At 22.8% G+C, this 25892-nt stretch overlaps 1 protein-coding gene across 1 annotated transcript; it reads right to left on the reverse strand.

Moving 5' to 3' along the window:
- Nucleotides 1-8767: 8767 nt before the first annotated feature.
- Nucleotides 8768-13557, reverse strand: LOC145834724 (neuron-specific calcium-binding protein hippocalcin-like). The gene is made up of 5 exons (XM_082942227.1): nucleotides 13411-13557; nucleotides 11149-11278; nucleotides 10659-10804; nucleotides 9849-9939; nucleotides 8768-9169 (listed from the first exon to the last, which is right to left on the reverse strand). Exons 1-5 carry the CDS (start codon nucleotides 13516-13518, stop codon nucleotides 9066-9068), a joined length of 579 nt encoding a protein of 192 aa, XP_082798353.1. The 5' UTR covers nucleotides 13519-13557; the 3' UTR covers nucleotides 8768-9065.
- Between the last annotated feature and the right edge of the window lie 12335 nt (nucleotides 13558-25892).

Here is a 25892-nt window from a genome sequence, read left to right on the forward strand (position 1 = left end):
GTTTTAATCCATTTAAAATATCTTCAAAATATGATGCTCTTTATATTATTCTTAGATTGTGTTCTTTTATATAAAATATAACCACTAGTTGCCATGCCTAGTATATATGGAATAACTTTAGGTACAATTTTATTAAAATATAAGGTTATGTTTAAAACCAATTATGGTGTGAGTGTAAAACACACAAGTTAATTAATTAATTAATTTAAGTAACCTACGATCCATAAATTTTTACAATACTTAAAAAAAATCAAAATTATTTGAGTCATTATTAGTTTTAAATAAGTCAAAAACGTTTAAGTACCCTTAGTGTGTGGCAACCCTACTTAAACTGTCCTGAGTCGTCCTGAGTCCTCCTGAGTTTATTTTAAGTACTTGAAGACAACTTTTTTATTTTTCAAAATTATAAAATTAATTTGTTCAACAAAATTGGTTACAAAATAACAAAATATTGAAACTAAATTTACTAAACCTCACTAATATCTATGAAAAAACTGTTCTGAGATTTAAAAAACATCTTAAAACTACTCTAAGTTTTTACTTTAGTATAGATTACCTAGAGCTGTATTGAGTCATTCTGATATTTTCAAAAACTTCAAAATATCAGAATTATCCTGAGTGTCTTGAATATCTTGAGTGTGTGGAAACCCTGTTAATTTATTTTATTTTCATTCAAATTAAATAACAATAAAAAATCTATAATACCAAGTTAATTAAAAACAATAAGTTTGAGGTTTTTGTATATACATTATAAATACAAATGGTATATAAGTTTTACTAAAAACCTTCTCTAATAAAACATATAAATTATTAATTAGCAGATAAAGCTCACACCAGTTTATTCACCTTAGTATAAAGTTTACTATTTTCGATGAAAAAACAGATATTCTTCTTATCTAAAAAATTGTTATGATTAATGATTTTTTACTTATTACTTAAACTATTTTTAAAGTTACTGTAAACAAATTAAATCAAACTTTAAACTTATAAAAACTTATTTATTTTTTAATAATATTCAAATCAGAACAATAAACAAATTGTTGACTTAAAATATAGATTGAGCTATTGATGTTTATTATTCTTAAAAAAATAAATCATCTTTATTTGATCATAAAATAATATAATCAATATTAACTGCATTGAAATTTGTTTTTTTTTGTATGAAATAAGAAGCTGTTTTCTTTTTTTTATACTTAAGGATCCCACTAAAATTTCAGAAAAAAATTTCTAGGGAAATCCATTGAAAATTAGCTAAATTCTAGGGAAATTATCAAAAAGGAAAATTCTCATAGATACTGTTAGAGAACAACTGCATTAAGGACATAGGGGGGTTACAATTTTTTCACAATCTGATCTTATTTTATATAGTATTTACTAAGCTACAAGATGCTTTTTACAGATTTAAATACTAAAAATAATTTTTGAGATGTAGCAGGTCAAAGTTGGAGGCAACAAAAGGTTAATAATGGGAGGCGCAAGTGAATAACTAGAAATCACTAAAAATTTATCTCCTCCTACGTTTTTGGAGATAACTACTTCAAATTTTCAGGAAATGTTACTTGCAAATTAGAAAACTTTGTTGGAACAAAATTTAAGAAAATTATAAAATAAAAATTTCAAAACAAAAAAAAAACTGTTTTTTTAGTTTATTTTTTATATATAATTTTTATTTTTTAGTTTTTCTAAAAATTTTCTTGACAGAGTTTTTCAAGTATATCAAGGAACACTTCCTGAAATTTTGAGATAGTTATCTAAAAAACTTAAGGGAAGATAGATTTTTAGTGATATAGTCTATTTTTGTCGTTTTAGTTTACGCCTCCCATAAGGAACCTATTGTTGCCTCCGACTGTGATTAGCTATATCTCTAAAATTATTTTGAATTTTTACAATTTATAAAAAGCATCTTGTATCTTAGTAAAAGTTATACAAAATAAGATCAAATTGTGATAAAAGTGTTTTAACCCCATGCCCTCAAGCAACTATTCATACTTGTCTTAAATTTAATTTTAATATCATCATATATTTTAATACAGGGTTGCCACTTGTTTTTTCAAAATTTTTTTTTTAGGTTTTCCGAATTTCTTCCAGATTTTTAAAGTACACACTTTTGGGTCTATTTTAATCTGAATTTTTTTTAACTGTATTTAGAGTTAAGTTTAAGGTAAGAAACTGTGTTAAAAAGTATAAAAACATTGAACACATAGTGTAAAGCTAGTTTGAATATGTTTTTCAATAAAAATAATTTTTGAAGATTACAACTTTTTTTAATTTTTATTATAGAATTTTTGAGTCAAATCAAAATTTTACTACTGAACATGTGAAAATTGTTAAAATTCCAGGTTTTTCCAGGTTTTTTTTTTGACTAAATTGTCAAACTCCAGGTTTTTTCAGGTATTTCCAGGTTAAAGGGCAACCCTGTTTAATATAACTGTATTTTTATCATTATTAAGGTTATTAAGGTAATTTTTATAAAACGTTTGATGTGGTTTTGATGTTTCAGTCTTTATGTCTAATTTATATAGATTTTTTATAGCATACATTGAAAACTTTATGCTATGGACAGTATTAAACTATGTGCAAGAGTAGTATTCTAGTTTATATTATGATTTGTTGTCTTATTTTGTATTATTGTATTAATTTAGATTTAATAATTACAAATACTATACAGTTTTATAAGAGTCGGATTTAACATTTAATATGTTATCTATTATTAACCTATAAAAATCTACAGCAACTATTTTTTATTTTTAATGGACACATGTGTACCTACTTTAGCTTCTATTCTTTACTTACAGTATTTATTTTTTTACAGAGCTCAGCTGAAGTGTGTTGACTGGTTTAACACACAGAAACATATGATAGTGTAATAATAGAAGAATACTGTATAATTTGTTTTTAATATATTATATGAATAGGTACTATAAAAGACATTTTGATAGTTTTAAAATGACCTAATTTATTTTTTTTTACTTAAAAAACTCAAAGCACTTCAGTTTTTTATTTCTAAAAATCAATATAGTGGACAAGTACACTAAAATGTATTAATAATACTAATTTTATATATAAGATAATAAACACAATATTCTCTTGATTATGCTTCATTTGGCAAAAACCTTTAATTAAAATATTGAAAAAGTTTACAATCACCATGCAAAATAAAAAGCTAACTTTTAGGGAAATCGAAGTATTTTTCAACCTTTTCTAAGGAATTCTAGAGATTTTTTGGAATATTGCAAATTTCTAGGGAATTCCAAACCTTGTATATGGATAACATGGTTGCCACAGATCAAGCTGAGAAAAATATTTCCTGACTTTTCCTGACTTTTTACCAAAATTTTCCTGACTTTTTACCAAAATTTTCCTGACTTTTCTAAATCAAACTCTTAATTTAAACTTATTCTAAAATACATAGTCTAACACTTGAAACTATATAAAGCTTTTAATCCTTTTTTTTTATAGGTTAAAACAACAATTTTTTTGCTGAACTCAATCATCAAACTTCCATTACATCACTTGAACCATCTGTGTATGATTAATGTATTTGCAATAAACAGCTCTATCAGCAAATTACTTATATTATTACCTTATAAACACAGCTTGTTCATTATTATTCTAGCAAGATGTTTTTGAAATGTGGTCCAAGGCCAAAATTTATCATGTATGATAATTTTGTTCAGGCCATCTGACATGACTGTGCTATTGCACTATCAGGAAACACTTTTTTTGTTCAGCTCCGCCAGTTTGTTACACGAACTGGCTGAGTAATTGTGCTTGACAGTGTGTAATGCCCATAAAATTTCAGTGGTTGTGGTTTGTGACTTACTTACCACACCTATTGATGGGCTTACACCATTGCTCTCACAACTTGCTACTCAGCCGCTGCTCTCACCTTTTACCCCACTGGAGCTTGATCCAGCATTATAAAAAAATTATTGGATTTGGTGAACTCCTGGCCTTTTGTTTCTATGTCCAGCTCCAGTAAGTCATGGTTTTTGATTATGCAACTTTCAACTCAGAGAGTTTTTAAAGTGTCATTAGGACCCCTATCAAACTACACAGGTTTTTGTTGAACTAAGAGAACAACTAATTTATTTTAGAGATGATAATAAATAAATAAGACACATATTGAATACTGTTATATTAAAAATGTATTAAGTTATATATCTACGTAACATGTCAATAAGAATTTAATAACATCCCTTACATTTATACTTAGCATAACATATCTAAAAATAATTGCAGTCTAAAAGTATAAGTTTGTAAATATTTAACATCAACTACAGATTTATGTCTAGACTTAGAATGACTTTATTTATATTGACTACTATTTGTAACTGAATTTTGATTTCAGTGAAAATGTTTTTGAATACTAAACATAGAAAAAGTTATGCTCTTATACAGACTAAGATTAAAGTAATCAGATAAATTTAAATTTTGTGTTTAAACCAATCTGATTTTTTTTTAATAAAAAAAAAAGGTTTCTTAAACACGAAAAAAGTGTTTTTTTTTTTTTTGATGGATGTTTATTAATAAGTTTAAATAAGTATAAAACTACTAGTGTGATGTGGTTATTCTTTTATCATGAAAATATATTTAATCTAATAATAGTTGTATTTCATTTAAATTAAAAATTGCTTAATTCGATTGTTGTAGTCGAGTTGAATCGTTCTAATTTGGAGTTTATGTTAAATTCAGCTGTTACAAATGCTGTACTTACTCAATTTTGGACCGTTTTCCATTGAATTTTGAAAGATAGAGAAATTTCAAAAAATAACTAGTTTTATTTTTGACAAGAAGAGTTGGTAGTTTGATACTATTAGTTTAACTTAGTTATTTTTACTTATAAAATACTCAAGTATTAAGTTTTACGTCTAAACATTTTTTTTTGTTTGGCAGAATTGCCAATATTTAGAAATAAAGAGTTCTGAATAAATGCTTGTTTGTTTCCTGAAATTTCATGTTTGAGCTGTTGTGCGGTGATTTTCTCTTAAAAGTCTGGCAACCAAGTCAAGTACTGTCAAAGGCTATCTATAATACTTTCTTTAATTTTGTTTAATGTTTGATTTCTCTTATTACATGAAATCTTAAAACAACAAGAGTATTTAATTTCTGTTTTCTTCTTTGTTTATTTACTAGTATACTATAAATTTAAGTTTAAAAGCTTATAAAAAATAAGTATGTGCTTAAAAAAAGTACAAATGTTCAAGGAAGTACTCTGTTTACTTTTTAGTTGAATTGTTATAAACTTAGGCTTTGCTAAATTTTTACTTTATGACACTTTTTTTACAATAGAAATTAAACTTTAAAATCGTTCTAATATGAGTTTAAAAAAGATGTAATAAACATTAACATTAAAGGATACTTCATTTTAAGCTATTGAGAATATTCAAATTGAAAGAAAAAGTAAATATAACTATTCTTTCTTTCCAAAAGACACAACTTTGTTAAAGTATTTCTTTAAATGGCCTCATTAACTAGTCTATAATATGTTTTAATTTTCTCTCAGTGGTTAAATTGTAATTTGCATGAGTGAATTGTTTCTTTAATAAGTTTTAAATATGAACTGAACTCTCAGAGCCTTGTCAAAAAAAAAAAACACTAACAAAATAATTTTATGAATTTAGTATTTTTATGCTACTGTTAAAGTTATCATTACGTAGTGTATAAAATTTTTCGTAAGATTTATATCACTTAAACAAAGTTTGCAAACATTTGTAAGTTAATGTTTTTAATTTAAAAAAAGTTATATAAATCTTAGGCACTTAAATAGTAGTAAGTGTTAATTAAGTTAAATCATGAATAACCAGTGACATAGTTGTCTACAGACATCTAAATGGATGCCGTTTTGACATTTTTGTAATATCTGAGTCATTTTTACAGAAGTTTCTTCTAAATATACGGTTAGAAAACTCATACATTTTTGCAGTCATTTTGTTAAGACTAGAAAGTATTATACTTACAACCGCGTTGATAAAATCTTAAATTTCAGCAATTATGATCAATAAAAGTATATTTAGTTTGATTAAAAGTAAAAAAATGTACAACGTTTTTCAAACGTAGTAAAACAAAAACAGTTGTTTATTCTTAGTAATAAAAAATTTGGTACTGTAGTTTATTTTTAAATTAAACCATAAAAATTTCTCAACTTATATACATACAAGGAGACAATTTTCAAGGATTTATTTAGTTTATACTACATTTTTCTAGTTTAATTAACCACTGAAATTCCCTACAACGAAAACTATTGTTTTTTATTTAAAGTCTGTCAAACAAATACTCGATAATAAGTTTATTTATTAAGTAAACCTTTAAATACATTGAGTGTTTTTACGTGACACGTTCAAAATCCATCCGCGATCAAAATCGTGACACGTTCAAAATCCATCCGCGATCAAAATCCACCCGCATTCAAAATCCACATAATCAAATTTGAGAACTACTTACCGATCGAGGGTAAGGGTTAGGGGTAACAGTGATAGTGAAAAAATAAAAATAAAAAAAAAGCAACAAACACATAAAATAAATTAATACATAAAAAAAATTTAAAAAAATTGGGTGAATTATAAACGCGGGTGGATTTTGATAGTATACCGTTTTTACATTTCTTTTTTCAAGTAGCTTTATATAAAATTAAAATTAGAATACTTTAAGTAGAGTAGTTTTGTTTTAACTGATAATGTATGTAATATTTCATCATATATAATCTAATTATAGTTTATTGTACGACAAAAAAATACGCTCAATGTATTTGGTCCTACGACCTAACCAACCATAATTCTGTTTATTTTGCGCAATTTTTGCAGATATAATATTATTTTATTCTTATTTGAACCATTAAAGTATCTACAAAATAAAACTATGAAAGCTTTTTCAACTGTACTATTTAAATTTACTGATTATTTCACAGTAAACCTACGATTAATAAAAACAAATAAAGGTTTAAAAATTATTTGGTGCTAATAAAGATCCGAACAAAATATGAAATAAAACAAAATTTTGAAAACTAGTTAATATTTTAAAGACTAACGTCGTTTTTCTATGTCAGAATAATAACAAATTTCAACAGAGTTCTGAAAATATAAGTACTTCAAAGTTAGAAGATGAAAGCTAAAATATGAAAATGCGTTTCGTATAAAAATATAAACAGTTAAACTATAAATATGAGTTATCAAATTATAAACTGATGATATTTACATCAAATATTACTCACATACAATATAAAGTTTTAATTACAGACATAAACAAATTAGTCTCAACTATAGTATTATTAAAGACTATAAAATATGGATAACACCCGATAACCGAAAGGTTTTTTTGTGCACCAGGTTTTAGGACCAAGTTATTTTGAGCGCTCTTTTTGTCGTTCAATAAAAAAAATACATGTATATGTACTACATAAAGAACTTAATTATAAGATTTTAAAAGATTATATATGAGTTTTATAAACGTTTCTAAAATGAGCACAGAAGACCACTACAGAAAAGGTTATGTGCACAATAAGTTTTTTTGTAAAATTTTTATTTTACAAAATCATAATTATTGTGGCTTAGTTGTTTTTAAAACAACTTGTTACATTTTTTTTTTAAAAGCAACTATATTAGAACTTATTAAAAACTACAAACTTTTTTTTGATATAATAAAATACAGTAAAAACATGTCTATAGAAACATACTAAATACCGAACGTTTTGTGCACGTACGTAATGTACAGTAAAAATTAACTTTTGTCATTCTTCTCTGCACGAGTAAACATTATTCCAAATAATACAATGCTAACATTCTAATAAAAATAAAATTAGTTTAACCATCAGTTTTAATTCGATTTTTTTCAATAAAAAACTTTTAATACGTAAAAACATTTATTTTTAAACGATACACTTTTTTTTCAACTTTGAGTTGTTTGTTGCACATTTCAAATATAAAATCTATTTGATTAATTAGTAAGTTTGTCATTTATTTTGGTAACATTTACAGTTGATACTTAAGTAAAAGAAAATTAAAACAAAATTTCATAAAACAGCTTAAGTTAAACTATTCTACAAAATCTTTATTCAAATTTTGTAGTCCACCTGATAAAAATCTAACTAATAGCTTTTTTTGATACATTATTTGTTGTGTTTTTATCTAAAAAAAAGTTCTATAGAAATTTAAAGAACTAAAATTATTTATAATTAAAAACACTCTCACAAGAACAAAAAATTCTTTATTTTAATTAATTCATACGAAGTTTTACATTTCTACCTACCTATAAACTGAATCAAATAGATCAACGTAAAAATCATGTCACTACTGTATATTTTAATCTTACTTTAACCAAGTGTTTTTGGAACTAAGTTTTTTAAACTCATTCTATTTTAAATAAGATTATTAGTATAATTTTGTAGTTTCAATAAATTGATCTCAAGACTATCAACAACAATTCATGCGACACTCTGTGTGACTTAATTTCATTCACATACGGACTCACCAGAAAGACTATGTATGACTGACTAGTCCTTATGAGAACCATATTAAGTCACAGAACGTCGGTTTGATTGTTGTTGACAATCTTGAGATTTAATTTAATGCTAATTGTAAAAGCGAGAAAGTATCTCGGTTTCGTCGAAGATGGCGATTAATGTATTCATTCTTAGTTAGTATCTTTTACCTGACTATTTTGATTTTAATTTGAAATAATTTTTTTTCAGATTTTTTTTTTAAGTTTAATTATCTCAAGTTTAGATCTCCAGATTTTTAAATGTTTTTTGTTTATATACCAGTATTCTAACTTAAAGCTGCTTAAATAGTTTATTTTGTCTGCAAAAAATTGAATAGAATGTAAAGTAAAAAAGCATTTAAAAACATAAGTATATACAACAGCGAAAAGTATTAATAACTAAAAATAACTAAGTTTTCTCCACTCTACATTACGATTTTATAACTAATATGGAATGTAAAAAACACATGATTTATGAAAAAAAGTATTTGATTATATTCAAATTCAAATTCTAATACTCTTTTGCCAATCATTCAGTGACTGAAACTGATTGTATGACTAAAAGGTTGAAGAGTATCACGATTTTCGGTTTAAGTCTCTAGTTTAGTAGAATTTTCAATATTGAAATCTATCAACTTCATAAGGTCATGATTTTTTAATATACCTGTGCGAAATTCTTTCCAAGTTATCTTACCTGTAAGTTATTAAATACGAATATCAAACTTAGCTTATATACATTTAAGTTTATTAGTAAAAATAAATTGCTAAAACTTTAAAGTAAAAACACAATTGTATGGAATTTTTGTTATGATTTTTTAGTTATTAGTACTTTTACGATTAAACTGTTTTTTTTCTTAAATAAGTCAATTTACTTGAAAATATATAATTATTAAGTTGTGTAAATTTTAATAAACCTTATCAAACATTGTTAAAATGGTTAATAGATTTTTATACTCACAGATTAGAATAAAATAAAAAACGATATGATAGTTTTTTATTCTTTTTTGTTTATTGGACTAAGAGAAAAAAACTTATGTAAAAAACCAAAAATTAACGAAGTTAAGAAGTTGTTTTCTTCGACTCATAAATCTTTTGTTGTTAGAAAATATATTTATTTTGATAATATAAAGTGATTTATAATAACAATATAAATTGAAAGTAGTATACTAGATTATTAAAATATGAAGGATTTTTTTTTTGTATTTTATTTATCAATAATGTTAAAAAACAACTTTTTTGTTTTATACTATTACATTTCTACAAAAGCTTAACAAAAACTACTGAATTTTTGCTGAACCTGCAGAATTAATCAAAATATTAAATAGTACACAAAGGTTTAAACTATATACTAAAATTAAATTTTTTATCATTACCATCGTAGTCGGCATCCAGTTTCATAAAAACATCTTTGCTGTTTGTTTTTGCCACGTCATTATTAAACTTCGAAGAAAATGAGTACAAACACTGTTTGTAAATTAAAAAATATTAGTTATTAAGATTAAACTCTACTATTATTTAATACTAGTTATTTTAAAATTATTTCAAACAAACAAAAAAAAACAAAAGTTAGAATAAACTGCTTAAGAACTGTAAGTCTAGTTTTTATTTATACAATTTTATTAAAAAAAACTAAACGAATATTAAGCAACTTATGCCATTTTTAAACTTAAATAACTCTAAATAGTATTTCGAAAAATTGTGTTATTATTCAATGTTTCATTCTATTAGAGATCTTCAATTATAACTTTTTTAATTCTGGATTTAAACATAAATAAACAAAAAAGCCATTTATGGTAAACTTTTATTTTACTATTATGACACTTTAAACTAATACTTCAAAAGTTTTTAGAATATTTTTTTAACCTACAACTTTAGAAATATATAAGTTTATTTAAACTATTCTAATCTTTTTTCTTATTTAGTATATTTAAACTTAAAATTGATGAAAATATATTACTAATTAACTTAATTTATTTTACAAATAAAAATAGTTTGTTCTTTATGTTCCAATGATATTGATACTGATGAGCTAATTGAGCAAAAAATTAGTTTAAAAAATGATAAAATAATGCCAATATTTCATCACCTTCGCTGAATTCGAAAATTTTAATTTTTCTATTAAAAACTATAGTCATTAAAAAACTAATAAAGTCTACTCTTATTTTAAATGTTTAAAAACTTACTTCCATGATGTTAGTCATTTCTTCAATTGTAATGTCTCCACTGTGATTTATATCATATAGCTTGAATATCCAGAAAAGTTTATCTTCTATAGATGCTCTGTAGGATAGTGATAAACCAACCACGAATTCTCTGAAGTTCAGCAAACCTTTAACCAGAATATAATTACTGTTACAAAGTTATATATGTCAAATTTACGGTTACAAGTTTGATACATTGTATGATTTATTCCTCAGTTCGTTGAGTAACATAAATGATTTGCGCTATACTTTAACTCAAGTTTTAAAATTTAAAACTTTTTACATGTGCAATCTATGTATTAATTTAACTTAATTTTAGTGTGTTTTATTTAATTTAAATATTTTTTTTAAATATATAAGTTAAATTGTACTCAAATTCTATGTTTTTACATAATTTTTTAAAGACATACTGTATCAAATTAATTTTTAAATAATAATGAGCAATTAATTAAAATTCTATACACATTTGTACCATCTTGATTTATGTCGAACAGTCTGAACACGTGATCTGTAAATGCAGTTCCTTCGGAGGCAGAGTCAGAGAATATGAAGTTATACTTTTGCACAAATGCAGTTCGATCAATAAACGTTGTGTGATGATCCTATTTTAAAGATAAACATATAAAAAACTAATTTATACCAATCACAAATTAAAGTATAATTTTGAATTAATTTGCAAATATTTATTTTATTAAGTTTAAAAAGCAGAAGTAAGTAGCGCAGTGTAAGTTTTTTATGCATAAATAACTAAGATAGTTATATAGAAATCTGCCAGAGATATCTCAGTGTGATTTTTTTAAGTTGTTACGTTTTATGAATTACTGTTATAGTCAAAGCTTCTAAACAATAAATAAAAAAAAAGACCAGAGCTGATTTAAAATAGTAATAAATTCTAAAACACGATCAAAAAAAGTAAAAAGCTTTTTAAGTTTTTTATGTTTAGGACCGGTTTAAAATGTAATAATTTTAATTCTAATTATTTTTTTATAAATAAGTAACTAATTAACCTGTAACAACAAGCTATCTTTGGTGAATTGTATAACTAAATGAGATGACTTTTGTTAATATAAGATAACTATAACAAAATCAATTATTTATACTTTTTGACTAAAAAATACGACGTTAATTATAACTTAAGGTTATATAATGAAAAATGTGAAACAAAAAAGTTAAAAAATTGTTTTGTAGTAGACAAATTATAAATAACTTCTGACTTATTTTTTCTTTACTTTTAGTTAAATGTGTAATAAAATAAAAATACATGGTTTGTTCAAGTATTTAATGCTATTTTAATAAAGGTATTGATAAACTTATCTAGATCATTTAAAAATACTAAGTTAGCTATAACTTTTATTTAATTAAAACAAGTTTAGTAATTTAATTAAAAAAGAGAACTGTTTAGTTAAAAGAGATATTGAAAATTAAACTTAGGTATATAAAAAAAAAATAATAATACTTCTGCTAGTTTCTTTTCTACTTCAAAGCTCTTTTTTTTCAATATTTGTATTATACTTTTAATAAAACTGTGTTTGTTAACGTTTAAATTTTGTCTATAATCACTAAGAATTATGAGCTTTGAGTAAACTGTTTTTGTAGAGGTTATAATGAAAGTATTTAGTATTAAAAGTAACGTAGAAGAGCATTAAATCCTAAAGATCTTAAATACTCTCGAGAAATAAACTACAGCAAGACTACCTAAAACTTTCAATTTTTAATCAGCAGAGATACGCGTTGGTTTTATAAATTATTTTATTAAAACACTTGTTTTTTTAATAAGTTTCAGTAACTTTAACATTTTTATTTTAGTACAACTGTCTATTTCTAACGTTATAGTATTATTACTAACTTTTTTTTTCTTCAGTGTTTTTAAATTACAAACTTTAAACAAACAAAAAAATTTAAAACATGCATATGATAATTTTTTTTTCTAATTCATATCTTATAGTTATATTTATAGTATAAATAATTTAAAATAAATTAATTATTTTTTAAATGTTAGCTTATAAATAAAACTCTTAAAATTTAAATTCCGACAGTTTATATTCTTAAAGGAAACATCTCAAAAGTTTTAACATATTTCTAAAAGTTAAAAACTTTTATTTAGATCTAAAAAATAATATTATGAAAGAAAAACTTTTTTTAATACATTTATTTAAAAAAATCAATAATTAATAGAAATTATTAAGTTTTAGTATATTCAAAAACATATTATAGTCATATCAAAAAGTCTATTTAATTTTCTATTGATAAAAAATCTCATTTAGGTCGAATTAAGAAAATTATGATAATAAATAATTTAGTTTTATAATATTTTTTTAAAAATACAATAAGCAAAAAACCAGAATAACTAAAACTTGAATTTTCAGAACTTTCTTTTAAATTGTTAAGTACTAAGGTAATTTAATTGTAATTAGTTGAACATAATCTTTATTTAAAATAAGTATGTTTTTAAATGAAGAATTTTTATTATAATTTTGATCAATATTTTGATTTTGCGTTTTTTACTTAATTGTATTTATACTTAAAAAGCAATTGTTTTAAGTCAAATCAAAATAAACATGATTGTAGTTGAAATACAATTAAATTTTAAATGTTAACTGTTTATACAAAAATACACACCAATGTTTAGTAACAACCAACAATTTTTTTCAAATATTTCTATTTAAAAACTGTTACAATTGTTTTAATAACAATGCCTTCTCTTTTACTATAATAAATAATATAAAATCATTACTTTTCGAAATGTGTGGAAAATATTGTTTAGCTCCGCTCCATTAAAGTTTGTAATTCTCATTAATTCATCAATATCTTTTGGATTTAGTTTAGAGTTCGAACTACCCATAGTAGACGAAGACTTTTGTTTTTATTAAAACAGCTACAAACTACTATATAAAAAAGTATAAAACTAAATTTACATGTCTTTAAATTAAACTTTACTAAAAGACTGATGAAGTTGTGTATTCTAAATTAAAATAAAAAAAAGTATTTTTTATATTTAAAAACAGTTTTTATTAAACTAAATTACATGTTGATACACAGTTATTATTTTTTAAACGGTACCTAACTCTGAAATGTACAAATTTATTTTTAGTAACATAGAAATAGAAATTTATAACTTAAACACAAAACATACTATTGTAGTATCTCACTCCTTTTTAGTGTACCTTCAATTACATATTTTTATAAGAACTGAATCTGTTTGATCTACAATTAAAAAGTATAAAAAGATGTTATTGCTAAATACTTTTTATGTTAAACTATTTTACTTATTTCACAAAAAATAATTATAGCGAAAAAACTCTTGCGCATTGATTTAAATAATAAATAATTAAGTTTGTATACTTGAAGTTGTTAAGAAAGTTATATACTATTAAGTTTAACTAACTATAAAAATATGTTTTCATTAAAAAGAAATACTTTGGCAAGTTTTATTTCAGTACATACTTAAAGTTTATTCATTTGAAATGTAAAATTTTTTGTTTAAAAATATACTTTTAGTCTGAATTGTTGTAGTTTTGATAGATATCTGTAGATTAACTTTTTCTGAAAACGTTTCTATCCAACTATTTTTTCTCTAATAGTTTATATTTTGTGTATGTTTTATTTTTAACAAGTATTTTATTATAAAAAGTTCAGTTATAAATTACTCATCATAATTTATTCCTATATAAACCTTTACTAAATACAGTATAGAAACATAACTTCTTTCTAATTTTATACTCATCTACTCTTTTTTATGCGTTCAACATAATTTCTGTCTTTGATTGCTAAAAACTTAATTAAAAAGCAAAACAGCAACAAAAGCTACCCAATATTTTCTACATTTTTTAGAAGTAGTACCTGAAGTAACAAAATAACTTACAATTGAAATTATTTTTTCTAAACTGTTATTTGAAGTAAAAGTAATTGAAGCGTGTGATACTGTGTGTTACTGATAAGCTTCGTTAGTTTTGCTCGTGAAAAAATTCGTTCTTTCTCCTTAGACAATGTTGTTTACATATAAAGTAACTTTGACTTTCATATTTTAAGAAGTTCCTTCATTTGTTATACTTAGTTACTTTGAAGTTTGTTAATATATTTAAGTTCTCTTTTTTTTTGTAAAATATATACTGATAAAAACGAAATTTTTACTATTATTAAATTTACATTTTATAATTAACTAAACCAACGTTTGAAAGTATAAATTAAAAAAATTAATAGTGAAAAACTTTTGAAAGCAAAGTAATTTTATAAAATTGTTAAATTTTAAAAATAAACACAACTAAATTTGATGGCCCTATAGAATAGAAAAAAAACTAGAGTTTTTTAAGCGAACACAAAGAGTTTGTATCATTAATTTTCTAAGTTAACAGTTTTTTATATCTAAAAACTAGTTGCGACACTTATAGTATCAAAGCAACAGTAAAAATAGTTTTTCAGTTAAATTCAATTAAATTAGTAAGTAAAAAATTTTTAATATGGTGTTTAAAAGAATGCAAAACACAAAGTTTTATTTTATTTATTTGTTTGTTGTTTTCTACCTCATTACTTAAGACCAGTTGTTTTTTTTTTCACCAATAGTTATACTATTGTTTTTTAAAATATACACATATAAAAATATCGAAACTTGGTTTTAAAATGATTTCCACTACAAAGTTAGTTTAAATTGTTACTTTATTACAGTTTTGCTTTCATAGATATATTAAGACGTTTATAGTACAACCTTTAAAACTTATGCAGTCCGCTAAAGACTACTTTTGGTAAATATGACACACATACTAAAAAAAAACTGACCTAAGATATACTCTTATATTAATATAGTACCTGATACAACTAAAAAAACAGTTTAAAAAACTAAAAATCAGGTTCAGGTATTGTTTAGAGTCGGTGGGTTATTTTTTCAGAATAAGTATTTATGGGCCGGACTCATAGTTGCCAGAATTTTTCTGCTATTTTTGCCCTCATTCAACTTGTATTGGAAAATTGACATATATAAATTTTTAACCGTTAAGTATCGCCCAAGAGCTAAGTTTGGCTTTTTTTGAATTTCAGTAAATGAATTAGTCTACAACTAAAACACTATACTATAGTGCTATTCTTATTAACTTTCAGTTTACGGAAAATAACTTCTTTATACTAAAATACTAAAAGAATAATTCTTGCAAACTTAAAGTACAAATTCCGGTATCATTCTTTAGCTGATTTGAAAGTTGCTTGCAGTTTTTTGTTAATACTTAAAATTTTCAAATGCAGAAGTCTATCAGTTAGGTTCGTGTTTTTTGAGTTCGCACAGTCGCTTAAATTTGCAAAATTTGACTTCGCACTGCTGTTTAAGTTTGGATTTTAAATTTAAAATTTTTGCTTAGTATGTAACTTTTTCAATTTTAAGTTAAGTGAATTTGAGTTTAACATAAGCTTCAAAATATTATTTTTAATTGAGTAATTTTTTCTAATGTATTTAAATAAAAATATAAAAACTTTAGAAAAAAAACAAAACATAAAACTTTTAAATGTACTTTAGGTTCTAATCAAGGAAATAAATTTAATTCAAAACTTAAATTTTATATTTCTGTAAACTTAGTCTCAAAATAACAGTAATAAACACTTTTATTTGAAAAAAAGTAAATTATAAGATTGTTTTTCAATTTTTACTAAAAGACGATTCTTTTAAAAATCTTTAAATGAAATTGTACATAATGTTTAGACTATGATTTTTTTTATAATTTACAGTAACTTCAAAATATGTAACCTTTTTGTAATAAATGTTGGTTTAAATTTTAACGATAACAATGGATAAAAGCATTTTTTATTATAAATAGATTAATTTATAAAATACAGTAATTAAGTATTGAACTCTAATATTTATATAGCTTTAGACTTTTACACTGAACACAAAGTGAAATTTAGTAAGTGTATTTAAAAAAAAGGTTATTTATCAGTTTTATAATAAATATTATTAAAAAAAACTTTTTAGTTTATTTAGTTTGCATATATTCCTACAGTGAACAGGATTTTTGGATAACCTTAGAAAAACAAATGATATCATTTCTAATAATTGGACGTATACAAATTCGGTGCATTTACCTATAGGATACAGAAAACTTTTAAATGTAAAAAAATCATTAGTTTAAAGTTTAGTTTTTAAAGCTAATTTAAGTATTTTTTCCAATACTTGAAATATATTAAGTTATTGTTGAATAAATTTGCGATAAATTAGCTATAAAGAATATATTAAAAACTAAAGCTTTATCATAGTCAACATATAAAAATAACAAACAATAAAAACAAATCAAAGCAATTGCAGAAATTATTAATTGCAGAAATTGTAAATAGTTCACTGTCTAAAATCCAGCAAAACTATTTACATAACTAAAAAACACCTTAAAAAACATCTTATAAACAGTAAAACTTATTTTACAATAACTTTACAATATAAAACACCTAGAAGAACTTATTCCAAATTTTATGCTGGTCTTTTAATCTTTTTTGTTCATCATAATAATGAAAAACAAATGGATTAAAGCTATTAGGTATTATTAATGGATTAAATTGCTTCAATTGGTACTTCTTAAAACTAAATTATAAAAATAATAGGTAATAATTTAAGCTTCATAATTAACTGTTTTATGTCATTATTTTAGGTATTAATTTGAAAATTTAATAAGAAATAGGTCAAAAAACATCATATAATCTACTGTGAAATTAAAAAGACTAATCAAATAGATTTAAGATATTTTCTACACTATTTAATTTTAAAAGGTAGTTTTCACATAAAAAGTAGAGCTTACTTTTGTAGTTTCAAAATTTCATTTCTATAAAAGCTTTTGTGATAAAATAATTATGAAAAACTTTAAATTTGGTATAAAGAAAATTGATAAAAAGATACAGCTTAAAGTGCATTTTAAGATCAAAAATACTGAATATCAAAATGTTCTATTAAAACAAAACTTCCAAGGTACGAGGTAAAAATTTCACTTAGTTTTAAGCATCTGAACGAAAATATCGGTTTAATAAAAACACAAATTAAATTTAAAAATATTTTGAAATGTCACATAAGCTTGGTTTATACAACTAATTTGTTTAAGCATTTCTAAAAAACTAGTAAATCAGTAAATCAACAAGACAAATAAGATTTAACAAAACCAACAATTCATAAGTTGACACACTGAATAAAAAACTGTTTACTATTTCTAAATTTTTTAATAAAGTTAGTATACTAAATTAGTAAATTTTTACATTTAAAGTAAAAAATAGACCAAATAGACTAAAACTAAATAAACTCTTATTTAATTAAAATAATCAGAAAAAAAACATCAGTATTAATATTGTAGATTGTAAAGTTGGCTTAAAACATAAAGAAACTCTAAAGCAATTAAAACAAATTGCTTTAAACAGTAACTGTTTTTATTTTTAAGCCACGTAACTATTTATTTCTGATTGAAAAATAACACTAAAATGGAACAAAACTACACAAAGGAGGAATTTTCTATTGAAACCATTAATTTTTAACATACATCACTTTAAAAAGTCAATTGCTACAGTATATAACTTTTTAAATGTTTGTTCTTTTAATAAACATGACTATAAATAATAACCAGAAATTTATGTTTTTGTTCAAAATTAAATAAATTTAAAAGATCTAATAAAACAAAAAATATTTTTTGAAAACATTTTAATAAAAAAACAAGTAGTTTATATAATTACTAAAGTTGTTTTACAAAACAGTTAGTGATAAAACTATTAGTTCTATAACTTCAAAAAACACAAGAACAACATTTTGTGAACATATTTAACACAACTAAATTTACTTAAGTGCAAAATTTGTTACATAAAACTGTTAGTAATAAAATAATAAATATACACTGAACTAATTAAAAATTAAAAGAGTTATATTTTTTTTTTATTAATCTGAAAAAACATTTAGAACAAATTACTTCAAGTTACCCTAGCAGTAAAGTATGTTATTTTTAATGTATAATAATTAAAACTGCAAACAATTAGGAAATGAAATAACTGGCATATAACAAACATTTGTTTATTTATAGTTACAGAACATATACCTTTATATATATTTATTTAAAACTAATTTAAAACTTTTCTTCTAGTTCAAATGTTTATCTAAATCATTTAATTCTTTATCATTGTAAATTTAAAATTTTTAAATATTTTAAAAATTATTGTGCTCTCAATTTTAAACAGTTATATTTCAAAATTTGTTTAATAAATTAAACAAACAGTAAATAAACAACATAAAATTTAGTTAAAAATCTACAAAGTAAGATCGAGCTATACATTGTTTTAAAATTCTTTAGAATCTATTAAACTTCAATTCAACTGATACAGTATTCATGAAGTAATACTTAAGTTAACCAAAAATAAAAATTACAGTTCTTTTGATCAGAAAGTTGTATTACATGACACAAAGCAAATGCAAATTATAACAAAAATGAAGCACTTTGAGTATATTTAATCTCTAATGTTTACTTAAACTTGGATTAGCATTCTTATAAAAATCTTTATACAAAAGTTTTAAAATTTGTTGATTTTTGAGTAAATTTATATCTAAGTTTAATTGATAATTTTATGTTTTTCTTCATTGTAAAAAAAAAAATTAATTCAAGGTTTTTTGCTTAAGAACATAAGAAAAGTTGTGTAAATTAGTTAAAACTTTTAAATATAACTACAAAAGCTTTGTTTTACATATGTTTGTATTTGAAACTTTTTATAGAGAAGTAGAATTTCAAAAACTTGTTTATCACTCAAAAATATTTTTTTGAATATTTGAAAATCCATTGTAGTTAAATATAATATTATTATATATTTTAAAACGAAGAGTTAGAAAAACAATATAGATATTATGAAGTGGAAAAATTGGAATCATACTTTTATTTAAGTTGAAAAAAAAACTTTAGAAGGGTAAAAATCTTTTTTTTAACTAACTTAAAGACCAAAGTATCTTTTTAACTAGGGAAGATGGTCTAAAAAAAAATAAATAGATAAATTACAAACACTGATGAGTTATATAGAATAAATGAAATATTAAAACAAAAACTAACTTAAAGAGATGAGTGCTCCTGGGACAATTAAAATCCTACTTGTTTTACAACTTTGACAAGCACTATCAAATTGAAAAATTCTCTTGAAATCTAACTAACTTTTTGCGGTTGGCTTTACTAAAATCAGTGCTTCAAGTGATATAAATTCCTGTTTAGTCAAAAAAATTTTCTAAAATAATTTGAACTAGAACAAACACATTTAATACTAAACAAAAAATATAATTAAAAGTAGAAAGCTATAAAATTTATTCAAGTATAAAACATTAAAAATTGATTAATTTGTACAAATATTTCAATTAAAAAGTTAAACAAAAAATAAAAAACAACTTTCATACAAATACACTTTATCAAACTTAATAGATTACTAGAAATAATTGTATATTTACTGATAATACTTTTATCATGTTTATAAAATGTTCGAATATAATTTAATTAGATTTAAATTGCTTTTATATGCAAAAAAATGTACATGTAGTATATTATTCTTAATTATTTTTAATAATAAATTTTAAATTAAATTAAAAACTTAATAGTAAACATTCTTATTAAATGAAAACTGTGGACTTAAATACTTTGGAAGAAACAATATCTCAGTAAAAAAAAATTAAAAAAGTATTGAATATATAGATATCTCATTTGTGGCCTGTGAATAAAATTAAATTATGTAAGCTTAAATGTAGCAAATTTTTCCTTTAAAAAAAAAAGAAATAAGTTGAAAAAACCTAAAATTTTTATCAAAATTAAGGCCAACATCAACTGCTAAAAAATACTTTAGAAGCTTTTATATAAAAACTTTTTTAGGTTTTTCGATTTCTTTGGTTTAGTGTTAAAAAATGTCAGAATTCTTTAAAAAATTGAAAAAAAGTGGATATTTTCTCAATTTAAAACTTATAATATTTTGAAAATTTCATTGATGATTTATGGTAATATACTACAAAGTATTTTTAAAAGAAAATATTTCAACTGCTTGGTGCTGAAATATCTTCATTTTTTTATGGTTAAGCAAATGTGATAAAAATTCTATGTACAATTTTACAAAATAAAACAATCATTAGGAAATTAACTAATTTTAGGTTTATACAAGCAACATCCTGATGCCTATTTGCACTTTTTTTTTTTGAAAAAATATCAATTAAAAAAAATTAAGTTAAAAATTTTAAGTTTTTAAATAACTTATTGTATTTTCCAATACTATTTCAACAAAGTTTAAGAAAAATGCTAAAAAAGTTTCTCTAAATTAGTCTTACAGAAATTTTTCTCTAACATTCTGCAAGAAAATTTTGTCAAAACTATTAAGAATTCGGAGTAGTTTTCAAACTGTATAGGCAAAAACTAGTTGGATTTAAACTTACATAACTTCTTAAATACTTCAAGCAGAAAAACAACAAAACCAATTTTAAAACAAAAAGAATCAAACTTTGTTAAACTATGTTTAAAACTTTGTAGAATTTTTTTTTTAGCAAGATTATTTTATTATAACCAATTGCCGCTTTAACCCGTTTTCAGCTTACTGTGTTCCGGTAAAGTTTATACAAAATGATAATATTTTAGAAAACAAGCATGCATAATCTAGCCCATTTATGAAAAAAATAATGAATAAAACCTGTTATTGAAGTTTTAATCATGAATATCTATGAAAACTACATGCTAATAGTAGAGCAGTATGAAAATTAATTTAGTTATTTTTAAAATCAAGAAATGCAAACAAATTTTAATAAAAGTATCAAGGGCATAGGAGAGTTAACACTTTTTTCACATTTTGATCTTATTTTATTGAGTTTTTAAGCTACAAGATGGTTTTTACTGGTTTTAATAATAATAAAAAAAATTTTGAGATATATCAGATCAAAGTGGGAGGCAACAATAGGTTTCTTTAGGGAGGGGCAAACTAAAACAGCAAAAAAAAAGACTACTTCACTAAAAATCTATATTCTCCTACGTTTTTTGAGATAAATACCTCAAACTTTTAGGATATGTTGTTTAAAGTACTTCAAAACTTTGTCAGAAAGAATGTTTTAAAAATTAAAAAAATAAAATTATAAAAAAATAAAAAAAAAACAAACAGCTTTTTTTTTGTTTGTTTTTGTCACAAATTATCTATTTTTATTTGTTTAAATTCTCTTCCGACACAATTTTTTAAAAATTGCAAGAAGCATATTCTGAAAGTTTGTGGCATTTATCTCGAAAAACGTAGAAGAACATAGATTTTTAGTGAAGTAGTCTTTTTTTGCTGTTTTACTTTGCCCCTCCCAAAAGGAACCTATTGTTGCTGTCCAATATGAACTGCTATATCTCAAAAAGTAATTTTAATTTTTTAAATTTGTAAAAAGCAACTTGGAGCTTAGTTAAAATTCAATATTATAAGACTAAATTGTAAAAATGGTGATCTACATCCCTATGCCCTTAATATGTTTTTAATTGTTATTCAATTTTTGGTAGGATGATTAATTAAAACTAACTTTTTTCAAATGTTGGCTAGTATTAGCATGGTATTTAAGACTTAAATCTCTTCTTAAAATATCTACACCATTACGTGGTATGAACTAGAAACATCAGGCATAATCCAGTCTATTAGTAAAATCATATTCTATATTTAATAGATAAGTCTTATTTATGTAAAGCAATAATCAACTACTTTACCTTTAAACTCAGGAACAGATTTCCATTTAGAAGTGTATTTTTGTTTATTCTTCCTAGTAGGTGCTTCAATTTTGACAGTTATCATTTTTAACCAGCTGTGACAAATAAATGTTTTAGTGCTTTATATTAAATAGGCTGTTATAAAATTAACTATCATAAAATAATAAATAATATTTTTTTAGTATTTTGGATTAAATAAATATTGGGAATCATAATTGTACATATTTTTTTAGTAATATTGTTACTTTTTTTAAATTAATCAATTTAAAGTTCTTGACTTAAATGCCTATTTCAAAATTTTGTTTTTAATTTTATTTTACTTCCATTTATTTGGTCAAACTTTTTTTTTCAAATTTGTTAACAACAACTGAGGAAACATTGTTTTGTTAGTAATAAGCTATTAAAATAAATATTATTATTTTTTCTTTACTTAATACTTAATAAAAATTCATTAGTTAGTTAGATAGATGTTTTTCCTACTTTTTAAACAACTTACAAATGTATACTTTGCTTTTAACTATTCTAACTACTAAGTTAATGTAATTATAATTTAGCTGAGTTAATAATAATCAGAATTGCCACTCTTTGAGACAAAATAGTCAGTCTGTGTTACCTCAGACTAGTTAGAGTTTATAATTAAATAGAAACAAAACGTTTTTTTTATAAAATTTTTGATCAAAAATAATACTAATTAAGTTTAAATACAAAAAGATACCTAAATAATTACAGAAGAATTTAAAAAATCAATATTTGTAAGAAATAAGAAATAATTAAGGCATAAAAACTGGTATGAGATACTTAAAGGATATCAGCACTAGCATGAGATTTCAAAAAAAGTTCATACTAGCCTAAGAGTGCCACACACAGTATGTATCTGAAACTTTTTTTTAACTGAATATATCTTAAAAGTTAATTGAAACTGTTTTTAGTTGTATAAAATATCTTAGTATAGACTTGATGGATGATACTATAAAAAAAAACTAATCTACTGATGTTAAATTTTTACATGATACAAACAAACTTTAAAACTGAAACATTAATTCTTAGCACAAACATTTTATCTAAAGTCCACCACAAAAATTAAAGTACATTTTCATTGACTATTTGAATGCTTTAAAAGCCATAACTTTACTTGTTTGCTCATATATTGTAGGATATGGGAAATGTGAGCTGAAAACTTTTTTAATGAAGCAAATCCATCAAATTTTATAATGAATATTTAATAAAACTGCTCTTAATGATTCTTTTTTATAACAATTAGATGATTAAGATCAATTATTTAACTATTATTTTGTTATACTTATTACACAAAACTTAGTTTTAATTTTTTTAGGATTATATTACATAATACTTGATTAATTGTTTTTAGTGAATAAAAGACACTGTTTAGTTTTGATTTAAACACAGCTGTTTTTAGAAAAATTTATACACTTCTAAACTTAAGCTATAAAATCATAACTTCTAGAATTCTTGTAAAACATAATTTATCAAAACCAAAATTGTAACAAAAATATTTATCAAATAACAGAAGAACTTATTTAAGAAATCAAAGAAGAGCTAAAAAGAGTAAATAAAATGATAAATATTAAAAAGAAAACATTATATAACTGTTAAGTTTTAAAATAATAGGTAAAGTGTTTTTTACTAGTCTAAAGTCATTTAGATAATTCTTGAATAATTAATAAGTATACAGTTAAAATATTTAGTTGTTACAAAAGGAGAGTCTTCAAAGATATTTTTAATAAGAGTTAGCTTATAAAACTGGACTAATTTAATAACACAGGTTAACCAATTTCATCATTTCAATGGTTAACACAATTATGCACATTTGTAGGCTACTTTGTATATGGCTACTATACAAACAGTCCTAGACTTTATAATGCAAGACATAATTAAATTAAAATTTGCAGATAGATTGTTACAAGAAATCTTATTTACCAATTTCATTAAGACTCAATCTGTTGTTTTTTTTTTGAGTAAAGAGTGACCAGCAAAAATGAGCAAAAATTAAGTCAAAGAGACATTTCTAAAAACTAAAAAAAAATGTTAAACCTTATTTTTTTTTTGAAAAAATGATAAACTTATGTTTGAATAAATAGTAATTTGAATATAGTAATGTTTTGGTTATAAACTATATTACTTGAATGAAACCATAAAATTTGAAATTTAAATAAGGCATTTGAAAATTCATTATAACATTCAAACATATAAAATAGAATACAAAAATTTAAATAAAAAGAAAACTTTTTGATAAAAATCTTTAAGTATTCTAAGACTTTAATCACAATTTATTATTTTATTTCTAGTATATTTTATATTTTTATGGTAGACAACCATCAGATTTACTCCACCCTCCTCTATTTTGCTTCTTAACATTAAATTGAACACTTTGTAAATTTAAAAATTTGTATTTTTAGTGTAATTAAGGATTTGGCAATGTTTCATAAACAACTTACTAAGCTTACTATTTTGCTGAAAGTCTTATTTCGACTTATTCTCGTAAAACAATATAAAAAAGTTTAAATAAGTTTAAATTAACATTTAAATAAGTTATTTAATTTTCTATCTGAAAAAATGAAAAATATATATAACTAACTGAAATTTTAAAACATATTAAAAATTGGCTTTTTAATACTGATGATTTTTTTTATAAAAGTTATGAGCATGAGCATCTTTTAAATATTTCCAAATTTACTTTATTTGAAGAGCAGTGTTCCTTTAGAACCTTTTAAAATGATTTAACTTGTCACAGTTTAAATTTATTATTTTGAACCTTACAACTTGTAGTTACAAGCATTGTTACTACAGTTTATAAACTTTGATAAATTATTTTTCAAAATGTTTTGTATAACGGGATTCCTCTTAAGGCCGTTCTGCTACAAAAATAAAAATTTAGGTTAAAAGAGGTTTATGCTAAGCTAACAGCTATTGTGGAAAATAGCTCATTTTTTAACCAATTTTCCGCGTTTCAGCTACATTTGGCCCGGACTTGAAAATTAAAATTCTTTGCGGTTAACTAGTTTATAAATTCTATACTTGCTTTTAAGCTAAATTCATAAGGACCAGATATTTTTTTAAGGCCCGGTTTTGGCCGTGAGCTGACGATGCCCATCCCTGATATATAACAGCAAATAAATAGTTTCGTTACATATTTTTAAGCTACTAAATTATTTTTAATAATTATTATTATTATTAATTTTGATTATAATTTATAACCATATCAATTAAAAAAAAGCAAAAGCTTAAAATTTAGCTTAGAAATAAACTCTAGACTAAGACTATTTATGTTATATCAATGGTCAATATTTAGATAATATTATGACAAAGATTAGTAATATATTAATAAAATAACTATTACATTACAAGCTTCTAAGTAATAAAAAAGATATAAAACCACATTTTAATGTGTATATAAAAAATAAAAATTAAATTAAAATAACTTTCTGATATTTACTTAATTCTTACACTAAAAAGGACAAGTTAGTTGTACAAGTGTGTTGTAAGATATAAAACAAAAACTGGTATCATACAATAAATTTTA

The sequence above is a fragment of the Thalia democratica genome, chromosome 4, assembly GCF_965202585.1.
Source record: "Thalia democratica chromosome 4, ktThaDemo2.hap1.1, whole genome shotgun sequence".
Taxonomy (NCBI): domain Eukaryota; kingdom Metazoa; phylum Chordata; class Thaliacea; order Salpida; family Salpidae; genus Thalia; species Thalia democratica.

Coding starts and splice junctions, on each gene's coding strand:
- LOC145834724 (XM_082942227.1), bottom strand. CDS start 13,518: ATGGGTAGTTCGAACTCTAAACTAAATCCAAAAGATATTGATGAATTA. Junction 9,940..10,658: donor AAATGACTAACATCATGGAA/GTAAGTTTTTAA, acceptor ATTTACAAACAG/TGTTTGTACTCATTTTCTTC. Junction 9,170..9,848: donor ACTGGATGCCGACTACGATG/GTAATGATAAAA, acceptor AATAACTTACAG/GTAAGATAACTTGGAAAGAA.